Raw genomic sequence first — 12099 nt, forward strand, 5'->3', positions numbered from 1 at the left:
GCCATATTTCTCAGAGTTGGAGGAGGGAGGTCAGATGAAAACACGAGGACGCCAGGCTCCGTCTCCCTTGTAGAGAAAGAATTGGCCGGTTTTCTTTCTCCATCTTTTGTAGGCAAGTCGAGAGGTACCCTCTCTGTCCCTTCTGCCCGGGTCAAGGACTTTCCCAGCGAGTGTGCAGAGACATCTTGCTCCCCCAAACCAAGGGAGATTGGACGCCAAGCCGGAGGTCAGGGCGGGGAGATGTGAGCCACGTTTCCCCTACCCAGGCTGGAAGGACGCCTGGACTCTGCCCACGGCCCCCTCCACGCTGCCCCTTCCCTGCTATCACTTGCCCACCACCGCCCCTCACTCCCTCATTCCCTCCTCCCCCACCTTAGACTCCATGGTCCATTACTGAGATCAACCACTGGCTCCTCCCTCCCTCCACTGTGGCCCCAGCGGCGCCCAGATCCAGCTGGCCTTCCCCTCCGCTCTGACCGGAGCTGCTGAACGTGGTCAGGAATAACCACACACCAGGGAGGACAGGGCCCCTGCAGGTCTATGTCCACCCATCTATAGCAGGTGCTGACCCACCCCAGCACCAGCCCTCCCACCCTCCCTCTGCAAGGCCATCCCGTCACTTCTCATCTCCCTCCAAAACCCTCACACCCTCCCCTCCCCATCTCCCGCGCCAATGACGGCCTCTTTCTTCCTTGAGAAAATGGAAGCAACAAATCGGGGCTTCCCTCCAGCAGCCCACCTCCACCGGACCCACACTCCCCACGTCCCCTCTGTTACCGTGGCGAAGTTGTCCTTCTCCAAGAAGAAGACCCACTCCTCCACTGTGCTCTGGATCCCACCCCCTCTTACCTTCTCAAAGTCCTTGCTTCTGAATTTACTTTTTCCCAAATCTGCAATTTTTTTTGTCTATCTACAGGACAGTGGGATCGTACACATGTTTTCATATCTCCTATCCTTAAAAACCAACTCCCTTCCTTGGCCTCACCTCTCCCTGTCGCTACAGTTCCGTTTTTCTGTTTCCCCATCACAGCAAAAGGAGTTATTTATAGCCCTTCCTTCACAGTCTCTCCTTAACCAACTTTACCTGGACTCCCATCCCCACCCTCCATCCCCACCCTCCATCCAGTCTGCGCCTGTTAAGAACCCCAGTATCCTCCATGGTCACAATCATTCAACGGTCACGTCTCTGTTCTTATCTTACTTGATCCCTTGGCATCCTCCTCCTTTACTCCTCTTTCCCGAAGGTCCATTGACCTCGCTGACTGTATCTTCTCTGCCTCTTGCTGGCCTCTTCTCCTCTGCTTGACCTTCAAATGTTGAAATGCGCTGGAGTTCCATCTTTGGCCCATTTCTCTCCTGTAGCTCTACATTATCCTTGAGGGAACTTGTTCTGGGGCTTTAAATAACATCTATACGCTGAAGACCCCCAACCACAGAGCCTGACCCTCCCTGGAACTCCAGATTCACTCTACACATCCACCTGCATCTCCCCAGGGATCGCAAACCTAACCCATGCCAAGGAGAACCCTTGATTTCTTCCTCCTCCTGTCACTCAACATTCCACCATCCACTCTCACTCAAGGCAAAAAGCCAGCCCTGCTCCTGTCTTGTTTCTCTTGCCCCAGGCAGTCCGTCAGCGGGTCCTCTGGCCTCTATTTCCCAGCATCGCCCAAGAGGTCACTTCTTCCCACCTCCACGGCTGCCACCCTGGCCACACCACAGGCCTAACCTCCCCCCGGGGCTATGAAATAGTCTCTACCTGCACTCTGATGCCTACAGCCTATCCCAACCCATTCACCATAGAGAATGCTCCTCCCTTGCTTAAAATCCTTCAAAAAGTCTTCATCATCCTTAGGAAAAAAGTCCAACCTTATTCTCCTAGTTTATAAACACTGTGTGATCTGGCCCCACTCAGCACAGGGCCTGGGGACTAAATCTCATCCCGCTGACTGACGGGAGATACAGAAATTCTTCTGATCGGGGACCCTCGCGGGGGTGCGTGTGTTCAAGACGGGTCCCAGAGGGAGGGGCCAGGGATGTCACGAACACGTGGGAAAGGAGTGAGGAGAGGAAAGGAAGGGAACACACATATCTTTATACTCAGACTCCAGCTGCAAGAAGGTCCCGCTCCCAAGGGCAACCTACTTGCTAAGACAGCCCCATCAGCAGCAGGGCCTGTGGCGTGAGAGGACTGCATTTCTCCAAAGGAAGAGCCTGGGGTCTGGGGGGATGCTACTAGGTGGGTGTCAAGAGAGGTAGGGCTAGGGTTCGTGGAGAGGGAAGAGGTAGAGGAATGGCTGCCATTTTGCAAAACTCAATAGATATCTACGGCTGGGGCCAGGCAGAGGGCTTGGAAATGAAGGATTTAGCCTCAGGCTGGGCTCACTGGAGGCTGAGCTGGGACAGACGTGCCCTTGGCTGACCTGGCAGGGATTGGGACCCTCAGAGCCCCGTGGGCACAGTCCTGCTAACAGGGCCTCAGCTGGCCTCCACGTTTCCAAGGCCAAGCACTCTTATGTCAGTCTCTGCCACCCAGACAAGAAAGTACAAGCCCCCTCCCCCCTGCCATCCACGGGAAAGCACGCAGAGGCGAGTCTTACTGTTGTCCAAGTGGTTGGCCTTAATGATCGTCTCTGAGTAGTCGGAAATACTGGAGCATTCAATCTAGAAAGGACACAGAGCAAAGGAGCAAGAATCACCATATGTCCAGGGCCAGTTTAACAGATGGAGGGGCAGAGGTCTGGAGGGGTGCAGTGACCTGCCCACAGCTGCACGTCTACTTCGTGGCAGATGAAAACCTAACCCGCAGCCCTCCCGACACATGGGCCAGTGGCTCTTCCACTGGTCTGCCTTTGCCCCACCATGGAGGGTCCAGTCTCTGAGCTGGGAGATCTGGGAGGGGCTGGCAGGCCTCACTCTCCTGGCACAGTCACTGCCCTCCCGGGAGAGGAGGTGGGAGGCAGAGACCCCCAGAGTGGCTGTGAGCCTCCCTGAGGTCATCCTCCCACCCCCAGCCCTCCCTGGTTAAACGGCACGGTCCACAAGAAGGACCATCTGAAAATGGCAAGTCAGGGCCTCAGGGCATCTTAAGATCCTTCCCCACCCCATGGGCAGATGCCTGTTAACTCTCATTCCTTCCGCAGTCTCCACCTTTGAAAGAATTGGTTCTTTTGAATCTAGAAGTCTTTCCGGGCTCCCCAAATCTCCTAAGCAAAGGGCCAAGGTATTTGAGAAATTCTCTGACCATCCGCTGAGAGCAGGACCCTGTGGGAACAGCAGACCAAGCTCCAGCCTGCGGGTAGGAGGCCTGGGCCAGGCGGGGAGGCCAGGTTGCTGGAAACAGAGGGACAGCTGCCAAGACCTACGGCTGGAGCCCCGCACCTGGAAGAGAAGGACGGGCAGCCCTGCCTTGCCCGGCTCAGCCCTGGGCTCCCGTCCGATCCCGGAGCTGAGCTGGGGCCTCAGAGACACCCTGGGAGGGAGGGTGGGGCGTTACAGGGGGTGTACGTCCTGCCCTGAGGCTCTGTGAGCGCCTTGGAAGGGGAGTCGGTCCCTTAGCCAGAAGCCCCCATCCTGGAGGGGAGGCCCTGTGAAGGAAGGAAGGCTGGCCGGTGGGGAAGGGCAGTACCGTGAAGAGTGCAGGACTTGACCTTGGGCGTCCGGGCTGGCCCCGTACCCTCAACACGCACCTCAGGTGAGTACATCCTAGCTTTCCCAGTCAAGGCTACAACAGAGGTGTCTTGAGACAGCTCAGGTGTCCCAGAGACCCGCTCCAGCCAAGGCCCCGGTACCTTCCGGGTCAGGCATGGAGGGGGATGCCGTTCCTGCCAGGGGCTTAGGGACAGGCACTGATGGGGGACACGGGGACTTGGAGGGCTCTAGTCAACCGGGAGCCAGGGGGTCTCAGGACAGGCTGCAGGATGACCGAGCTAATGAAGCCCCACTGAAAGCTGCCCGCCAGCCTCTGCGTTGGGCTGTCCTGTGCACGTGCTCTGTGTTTGACTGCAGCGTGCCTTGAATTTTGATCAAGACGAATTCCCATTTTCCAGCCCTAGACCCACTGCATTTTTCAAATGTCAGTCGGAAGCTCAGAGCTCTTCTTTTTCAGTTTCTTCCCAGCTCCGGACCCTCCCAGCTCCCCGTCCTCAGGCTCTGTGCAGCTGCATTGTGGGAGCCTTCCCAGAAGGTCCACCACCACCACCTCTAGCTGGAGAGGCGGCAGTAGCCAGAACAGCAGAATTAAATCTACCAACTTGCCTTTAAAGAACAGAGAAAGAAGACCGTCTTGTTATCACCTAGGGCCCCAACTATACTAATAAATACTGAGCATTTGACTTAACGCCAGGCGCCATTCTAAGGACTTGACTTACGCATTAAAATCACTCACTCCTCATAGTCACCCCGTGGGCAAGGTACTGTAATTATGCCCATTTTATAGATGGGGAAACCGAGGTACAGAGGAGAAGTGAATTGTCCAGATCACACTTCTCGGGAGTGGAAGAGTGGAGATCCCAACCAGAGCTCACAGGTGTAGCCACCCTGCCCTGCCACCACAGCCCACAGTAGGGCTAAGGACTCTAAGGTAATGATGACACCAAAATGGTTTCAGAAAAGTCAAAAGTCCTCCACAAATGTCAGCTATTCCAGGACAAGGCGAGGAGCAATGCCCAGGTGACAGGGAGCCAGGGAGCTTGCCCACCTCCTGAGAGCTATGTCTGACTTCCTCCTGGAGGGTGTGACCCCAGCAAGGAGGGGGACCTGGAAGGGCCAGCGGAGGGAGAGGCATGCTCACCCCGAACACCTTCTTGGCCCCCGCTTTGGCAGCAAACATGGAGAGGATTCCAGTGCCGCTCCCCACGTCCAGCACGACCTTGTCCTTGAACACGTGCTTGTTGTGATACATGGAATTCCGGTAAGTGAGCGTCCGCACCTCGTCCTTCAGCATCTCCTGTATGGAAGGGAAGGTAGAGCTGATGTATTCAGGGCACCTGGGCGCACACCTGCCAGGTCATGGACCCAGGGCTGTCCCAACAAATTCCTCAGGGACCTCAGTTCTGTCATGAGGCAGAGCCACGGAAGAGTACAGCCGTGCCAGGGGCTCCCTGCATCAGTACACACAACGCCCTAAAACTCTGCCCCTTACAAGGCGATAGATCGCCTTGTACCATTAAAGGAGAAACTCACATCCAGACCTGGAAAAGCTCCAACTTATCAAAAACCCAAAGAAAGGAGCAATACCAACACAGCATGAGAGATTTAAGTTAGACCTGAAGCAGAACTTTCTGCCATCATGAGAGAATTGTCGTGAAACAGGTTATTAAAAGAGACTGTGTGTGTGTGTGTGTGTGTGTGTGTGTGTGTGTGTGTGTGTACTTTTTCTATTTGCTTGTTTTTAAGAATAGAAAACATGTTTTTTTATCCACAATTATTTAAGTGCTTTGTAATAAGAGAGGAACTAGATTACCCTTTACTACTGTCTCCAACCCAAGGAGAACATGATTTATCTGTGTATGGTGGTGAGGCAGGGATCTTCGTCCATTAAAGATATCAGCCAAGGGCTTCCCTGATGGCGCAGTGGTTGAGAATCTGCCTGCTAATGCAGGGGACACGGGTTCGAGCCCTGGTCTGGGAAGATCCCACGTGCCGCGGAGCAACTAGGCCCGTGAGCCACAACTACTGAGCCTGCGCGTCTGGAGCCTGTGCTCCGCAACGGGAGAGGCCGTGACAGTGAGAGGCCCGCGCACCGCGATGAAGAGTAGCCCCCGCTTGCTGCAACTAGAGAAAGCCCTTGCACAGAAACGAAGACCCAACACAGCCAAAAATAAATATAAAAATAAATAAATAAATAGAACTTATTTAAAAAAAAAAAAGATATCAGCCAACACTCTGACTAATCAATAGTATTGGGATTTTTAGTACAATTTTTAATGTAACTTGCATACAATAAAAAGCACAGATTTTAAATATATGGCTAACCGTACACCTGTGTAACCACCACCATAATCAAGACATAGAACATTTCCATCATTCCAGACCTTTCATGCCCATGTGCAGGTAATCCTCTACCCCATTCCAGACAACCGAAGATCTAATTTCTGTCTCAAAGATTCCTTCTGCCAGTTCCAGAATTTCATATAAACGGAATCATACAGTATGTACACTTTTGTGTCCAACTTCTTCTACCCAAAATTTCTGAGATTTCATTCATTTTATTGCATGTATCCAAGGTTGCTGTTGTTGTTGTTGACTAGTATTCCATTGTATGAACATATCACATGTTCACATCCATTCACGTGATGATGGATATTTGGATTGCTGTGAATAAAGCTGTTACAAACATTCTTGTTTAAGTAGGTTTGAGAATACAGACATCCCCGACTTACGGTGGTTTTTCATGAGATATTCAATACTTCATTATAAAGTAGGCTTTGTGTTAGATGATTTTGCCCAAGTGTAGGCTGATGTAAGTGTTCTGAGCACATTTAAGGTAGGCGAGGCTTAGCTGTGATGCTCAGTAGGTCAGGTGTATTCAATGCATTTTCAACTTAACATATTTTCAACTTACGATGGGTTTATGAGGGTGTAACCCCACTGTAAGTTGAGGAAGATTTGTATATCTTTTCATTTCTCTTGGGTAAATACCTAGAAGTGGGTTTGCTGGGTCTTAGGGGAGGTGTTTAATTTCATCAGAAATTGCCAAACAGTTTTTCAAAACAGTTGTCTTTTTATGATCCAGAGTTCAAGTTTCTTCATATGCTGGCCACTTAGTCTTATTAATTTTTTAACCTTTTTTAGTCATTCTAATGGATATGCACTGCTACTTCACTGCAACTTTAATTTCATTCCCCTGATGGCTATTGATGCAGATAATTTTTTCATGATTTTATTGACTATTCATATATATCTTTTGTAAATTATCTGTTTTGTCCTTTTTTTTTCTTTTGAGCTATTTATCTTTTCCTCAGTGAATTGTAGGAGTTTCTATATTCTGGAAACAAATCCTTTGTTAGATATACATGTTACAAATATCTTCTCCCAATCCGTGATTTGCCTTTTCATTTTGTCAATCTTGTCTTTTGAAATGTAGTTTTTAATTTTGATAAAGACCAGTATTTTGGTTTTTTTCTTTTATGATTAGAATTTTGTCTGTCCTGCCTAATCTTTGCCTACCCCAAGGCCACAAAGATATCCTCCTATGTTTTCTTCTAGAAGTTTTATAGTTGTGCCTTTTAGGTCTTTGATTCACATCAAATTAATTTTTATATATGGTATAAGTATATATGTATATACATATGTATATGGTATAAGGTGTGTGAGTTCATTTTTTTCATACAAATAGATGGTTCAAGCACCATTTGCTGAATAGACTATCATTTTCCCCACTGAATTAACTTGCCACCTTTGTCAGAAAACCAATTGACTATATATGGGTGGCCTTTTTGATCTGTTCCATTAATATATCAATTTAACTGTCATTTAACTACTGTAGCTTTGTATTAACTTTGAAACAAAGTACTGTATGTAAATCCTCCAACTTAGTTCTCTTTTTACAAGATTATTTTGGCTTTTCTGCATCCTTTGCATTTCCATACACGTTTTAGAACCAACTTGTTAATTCATACAGAACAGCCTCCTGGAGTTGATTGGAATTGCGTTGAATCTATAGATCTATTTGGGGAGAATTAACCCCTTAGCGATACTGAGTCTTACAACCCAAAGCACTAAAATAGCTCTCCCTTTAGTTAGGTTTTGTTTAATTTCTCCCTGCAATGTTTTATAGATTTCAGTATAGAGGCCTTGTATTTCTTTCATTAGATTTATTCTTAACTATTTTATTTTATGATACCTTATAGTATTGTAAAAGATATGTTTAAAATTTCATTTTCCAATTGTTTTATGTTAGTGTATACCTTGACCTTATATGTTGCAGCCTTGCTCACCTCACATATTAATTCTAGTAGGATTTATCTGTAGATTCCTTTTTTTCTCTTTTCTTTTTTTTCTGGCCACACTTCATGGCTTGAGGCATCTTAGTTCCCCAACCTGGGACTGAACCCGGGCCCTCGGCAGTGAAAGCGCCGGGTCCCAACCACTGGACCACCAGGGAATTCCCTAGATTCCTTTATTTTTCTTTGTAAAAAATATTATCACTTGTGAATGAAGACAACTTTATTTCTTTTTTTCCTACTTTATATGTTTTCTATTTCTTGTTCTTTCTTCTTGCTTTATTGCACTTGCAAAGGTTACCATGCAGTAAAACGCTGAACAGAATACACACCCTTCTTTTGTTCCAATGATATATAAATATCACCATTGAGTATGATTTTGGCTGTGAGCTTTCCATAAATGTCTTTTATCAGATTGGAAAAGTTTTCTTGTATTTCTAATTTGCTGAGAACTTTTTATCATGAATTGGTGTTGAATTCTGTCACATGATTTTTATACATTTCTTGAAATTGTATATGACTTTTCTCCTTTGTTCTTTAATATGTTGAACTCCATAGATCGGTTTCATATGTTGAACCAACATTTTGTCATGATGTATTATCCTTTATAATATTGCTTGATTTTATTTATAAATATTTTGTTGCAGATTTTTGTATCTATATTTGTGAGGGACATTGACCTGTAATTTTCTGTTACCTTCTCTGGCCAAGTTCTGCCGGGTTCATCACACAAATTAGGAAGTGTTCTCTCCTCATTTATTTTCTGAAAAAGTTAGCATGAGATTGATATTTTTCTTCAACGTCTAATAAAATTCACCAGTAAAACCATCTAGGTCTGGAGTTCTTTTTGTGGGAAAATTTTAAAGTATGAATTTCATCTATTTAATAGAGTGCTATTTTAGTTTTCTATGCATACTTACATCAGGTTTAACAAGGTATATTTCCAAGGAATTTATCCATTTCGGTTGAGTTGTCAAATTTATGGGTATAACGTTGTCATAATATTCTCTAGTCACCTGTTAAATGTCTATATGATCTGTAATGATGTCCTTGCCTTCATTTATGATATTATAATTTTTGTTTTCTCTTTTCTTTCTTGATCACTCTAGCTAAATGTTATCAAATTAATTAGTCTTTTCAAAGCCAACTTTTGGCTTTGTTGGTTTTCTCTAATGTTTGATTTCTACTTCATTGATTTCTGCTCTCATCTTTATTATTTCCTTCCTTCAACTTAGGCTTTATTTGCTCTTCTTCCTCTACCTTTGTAAGGTGGAAGCTCTGATCATTAGTTTTGTACATTTCTTTTTGTCTAATGGAAGCACTTAAAACTATAAACTTCTGGGGCTTCCCTGACGGCGCAGTGGTTAAGAATCCGCCTGCCAATGCAGGGGACACGGGTTCGAGCCCTGGTCCGGGAAGATCCTACATGCCGCGAAGCAACTAGACCCGTGCGCCACAACTACTGAGCCTATGCTCTAGAGCCCACAAGCCACAACTACTGAAGCCCACGTGCTAGAGCCCATGCTCTGCAACAAGAAAAGCCATTGCGATGAGAAGCCCACGCACCGCAATGAAGAGTAGCCCCCGCTCGCTGCAACTAGAGAAAGCCCGCACGTAGCAACGAAGACACAATGCAGCCAAAAATTAATAAGTAAGTAAATAAATAAATAAATAAAATTTTAAAAGCTATAAATTTCCCTCTAAAGATTGCTTTAACTGCATTCCACAAATTCTCATATGTTGTATGTCTTAGTCACTTCAGTTGCTTTAACAAATTACGATAGAGTGGGTGACTTAAACATTTATGTCTCACAGTTCTGGAGAATGGGAAGTCCAAGATCAAGGTGCCAGCAGATCCAGTGTCTGGTGAGGACTTACTTCCTGGTTTGCCTTCTCCTTGTATCCTCACATGATGGAGAGCAGACCGAGGAAGCAAGGGCTCTTATAAGGGCATTAATGCCATTCACGAAGGCTCCACCCTCATGACCTCATTACCTCCCCAAAGCCTCACCTTCTAACACCATCACATGGGGAGTTAGGATTTCAACACATGAGTCTTGGGGGGTGGGGAGGGACACACAAACATCAGATCCATAGCACTGTGCTTTCACTATCATTCAGTTGAGAATATTTTCTAATTTCTCTTGTGATTTCTTCTCTGACCCTGTTCTCAGTTGCTGCCTAATTTCCAAATATTTGGAGATTTTCTAGATAATTTACTGTTTACTGGTTTCTAAATTAATTCCATTATGACCAAAAAAGCATACGCTACATGATTTCAGTCTTTTGAAACTTAATTGAGATGTGTTTATGGGCCGGCATATGATCCATCTTAGTGAATGTTTCCATGTGCACTTAAAAAGAATGTATATTCTGTACTCTGGGGATGCAATGTTGTATAAATGCCTACTACGTTGGGTTGTTTGATGGTGTTGTTCAGATTTCCTACATCCTTACTGTTTTTTGTGTGTGTATCTGTTCTATCAATTACCAAGAAAGAAGTGTTCAAAAATCTTCAACAGTGGAATGTATTTTTCTCCCTCTAGCTCTGGAGATGTTGCTTCATGTTTCTGAAGCTCTGTGCACACATGTGTGATGGCTTTGTAATCAGTCACCTTACCAGGTGGGGCTATATTTCCCAGAACTGTCTTTCTACTATGTCTCCAGTCAAGGTGGTTCATGAGGGAGATTCCCACGAGATTCAGAAGATACAAAGGAAGCAGGAAGCACTTTGTAGTTCACATTTGTCACTGCTGATGGGTTGATCCACCTTGTTGGCATGAAGCAGCAGCTGGGCTTACAATTGCTCTACCTTTGCCTTCAGCTTCTCTGACTCCTGAGCCTAGTGTGTGTGTGTTTAGTTCCAAGGTGAAACACTCCAGGCTCCACAGGATATGCTCCCCACCAAGGTCAAAGGCAATAGAATGGATGTGTGTTTCAGCCCGTCCTCCTAGGGTTCAAGCTTGTGCTTATGAGTTGTAGCTACTCCTGATCTCCCCTTATTTTGCATTCATAGTCCTTTCCCTGTACTTCAAGCTTCAGCATCAGGCATAAGAGATCTTACACAATTGCACGAGCCAATTCCCTGCAATCCTGAACTGAATTTATACATATGCTTCCATGGTTGAGCCTTGACCGATACAAAATTTCGTACCAAGAATAGCTCCTAAGGAGCAGAATCTAAGAATGGGTTCTCTGAATTGGTTCTGAGTTTTCTGGAATTGGTTTTCTGATCTGATTAGATTTAAAGGCACTAAGAAATCTATTGCCATTGGTGAAGAGGGCACTGGTGAAATGGCAAAAGAGTTACTCAAATTTTAGCCTTAGACACCAGTGACAAAGTTCCTACAGAAGACAAGACTCCGGATGACCAAGTATTTGCTACCTTAGAACATTTTGGTCAAAGTAAGGAATGTAATGGGGTGGATTTGTTGGTTGATTACTGCTAATTGTGCTAGAAGACTTAGAAAAAGAAAATGATGAGCTCAGGGATTTAAATTCCCAGTTCAAAGTCTTCATATAGCACCTGAAAACTTCTATGACTTCTGGGGAAAAAAAAGAAAAGGAAAGGAAGAAAATAAAAGAAAGGAACAAAAACCTTATTTTCTTGCAGGGTCAAGATTTCTGAAAACCAAAGCCAAAGTCTAATCCTGCCTGAATTACAACACAAATTGAATTCGCATCCTTGCAAGGCCTCTTTTGTTAAAGTTGAGTCATCTGTTGGGAAAGAATGGGGTCCTGAAAATGGAACGGGAACATACAGGCAGATTCTGATGAAGCTGGGACCTCAAGTCCCTAAATTACCATCTTCTCTGCCAGTAGAAACACCTTCTACCCCTGCCGAGGAAAGTTTGTTTTCCTTTTCCTGAAGAGTCGTACTGGTGTCCTTTGAGGTAGTTGCTTGCCAGGTAATGTTAATACTCCTCAGGACCCATCCCCACCGACCCTATAACTGGATTTGACTCCACGCAGACCCCGAAGAACAAGGCACAAAGAGTGACCCATGAGGAGGTGTGATACACACCAAAAGAACTGCATGATACTTCTAACATATAGATAAAAATATAGGGAATAGATGTGGGTATGTATAGTAAGGGTGAGGGATCAAGATGGAGGGAACATAAAGTTGGATTGAGCCAAGTCTATTGACATA

At 45.8% G+C, this 12099-nt stretch overlaps 1 protein-coding gene across 1 annotated transcript in view; it reads right to left on the minus strand.

The window, feature by feature from the left end:
• Positions 1–12099, minus strand: part of PRMT8 (protein arginine methyltransferase 8) — an 85612-nt gene that overhangs the window by 34741 nt on the left and 38772 nt on the right. Inside the window, exons 3-4 of the mRNA XM_061204500.1 lie at positions 4793–4948; positions 2601–2664 (exon numbers count right to left, since the gene is read on the minus strand). Of these exons, the coding sequence (XP_061060483.1) occupies positions 2601–2664; positions 4793–4948 (220 nt within the window). The remainder of the gene's footprint in view (positions 1–2600; positions 2665–4792; positions 4949–12099) is intronic.

This window comes from Eubalaena glacialis, chromosome 11, assembly GCF_028564815.1.
Source record: "Eubalaena glacialis isolate mEubGla1 chromosome 11, mEubGla1.1.hap2.+ XY, whole genome shotgun sequence".
Classification (NCBI taxonomy): Eukaryota; Metazoa; Chordata; class Mammalia; order Artiodactyla; family Balaenidae; genus Eubalaena; species Eubalaena glacialis.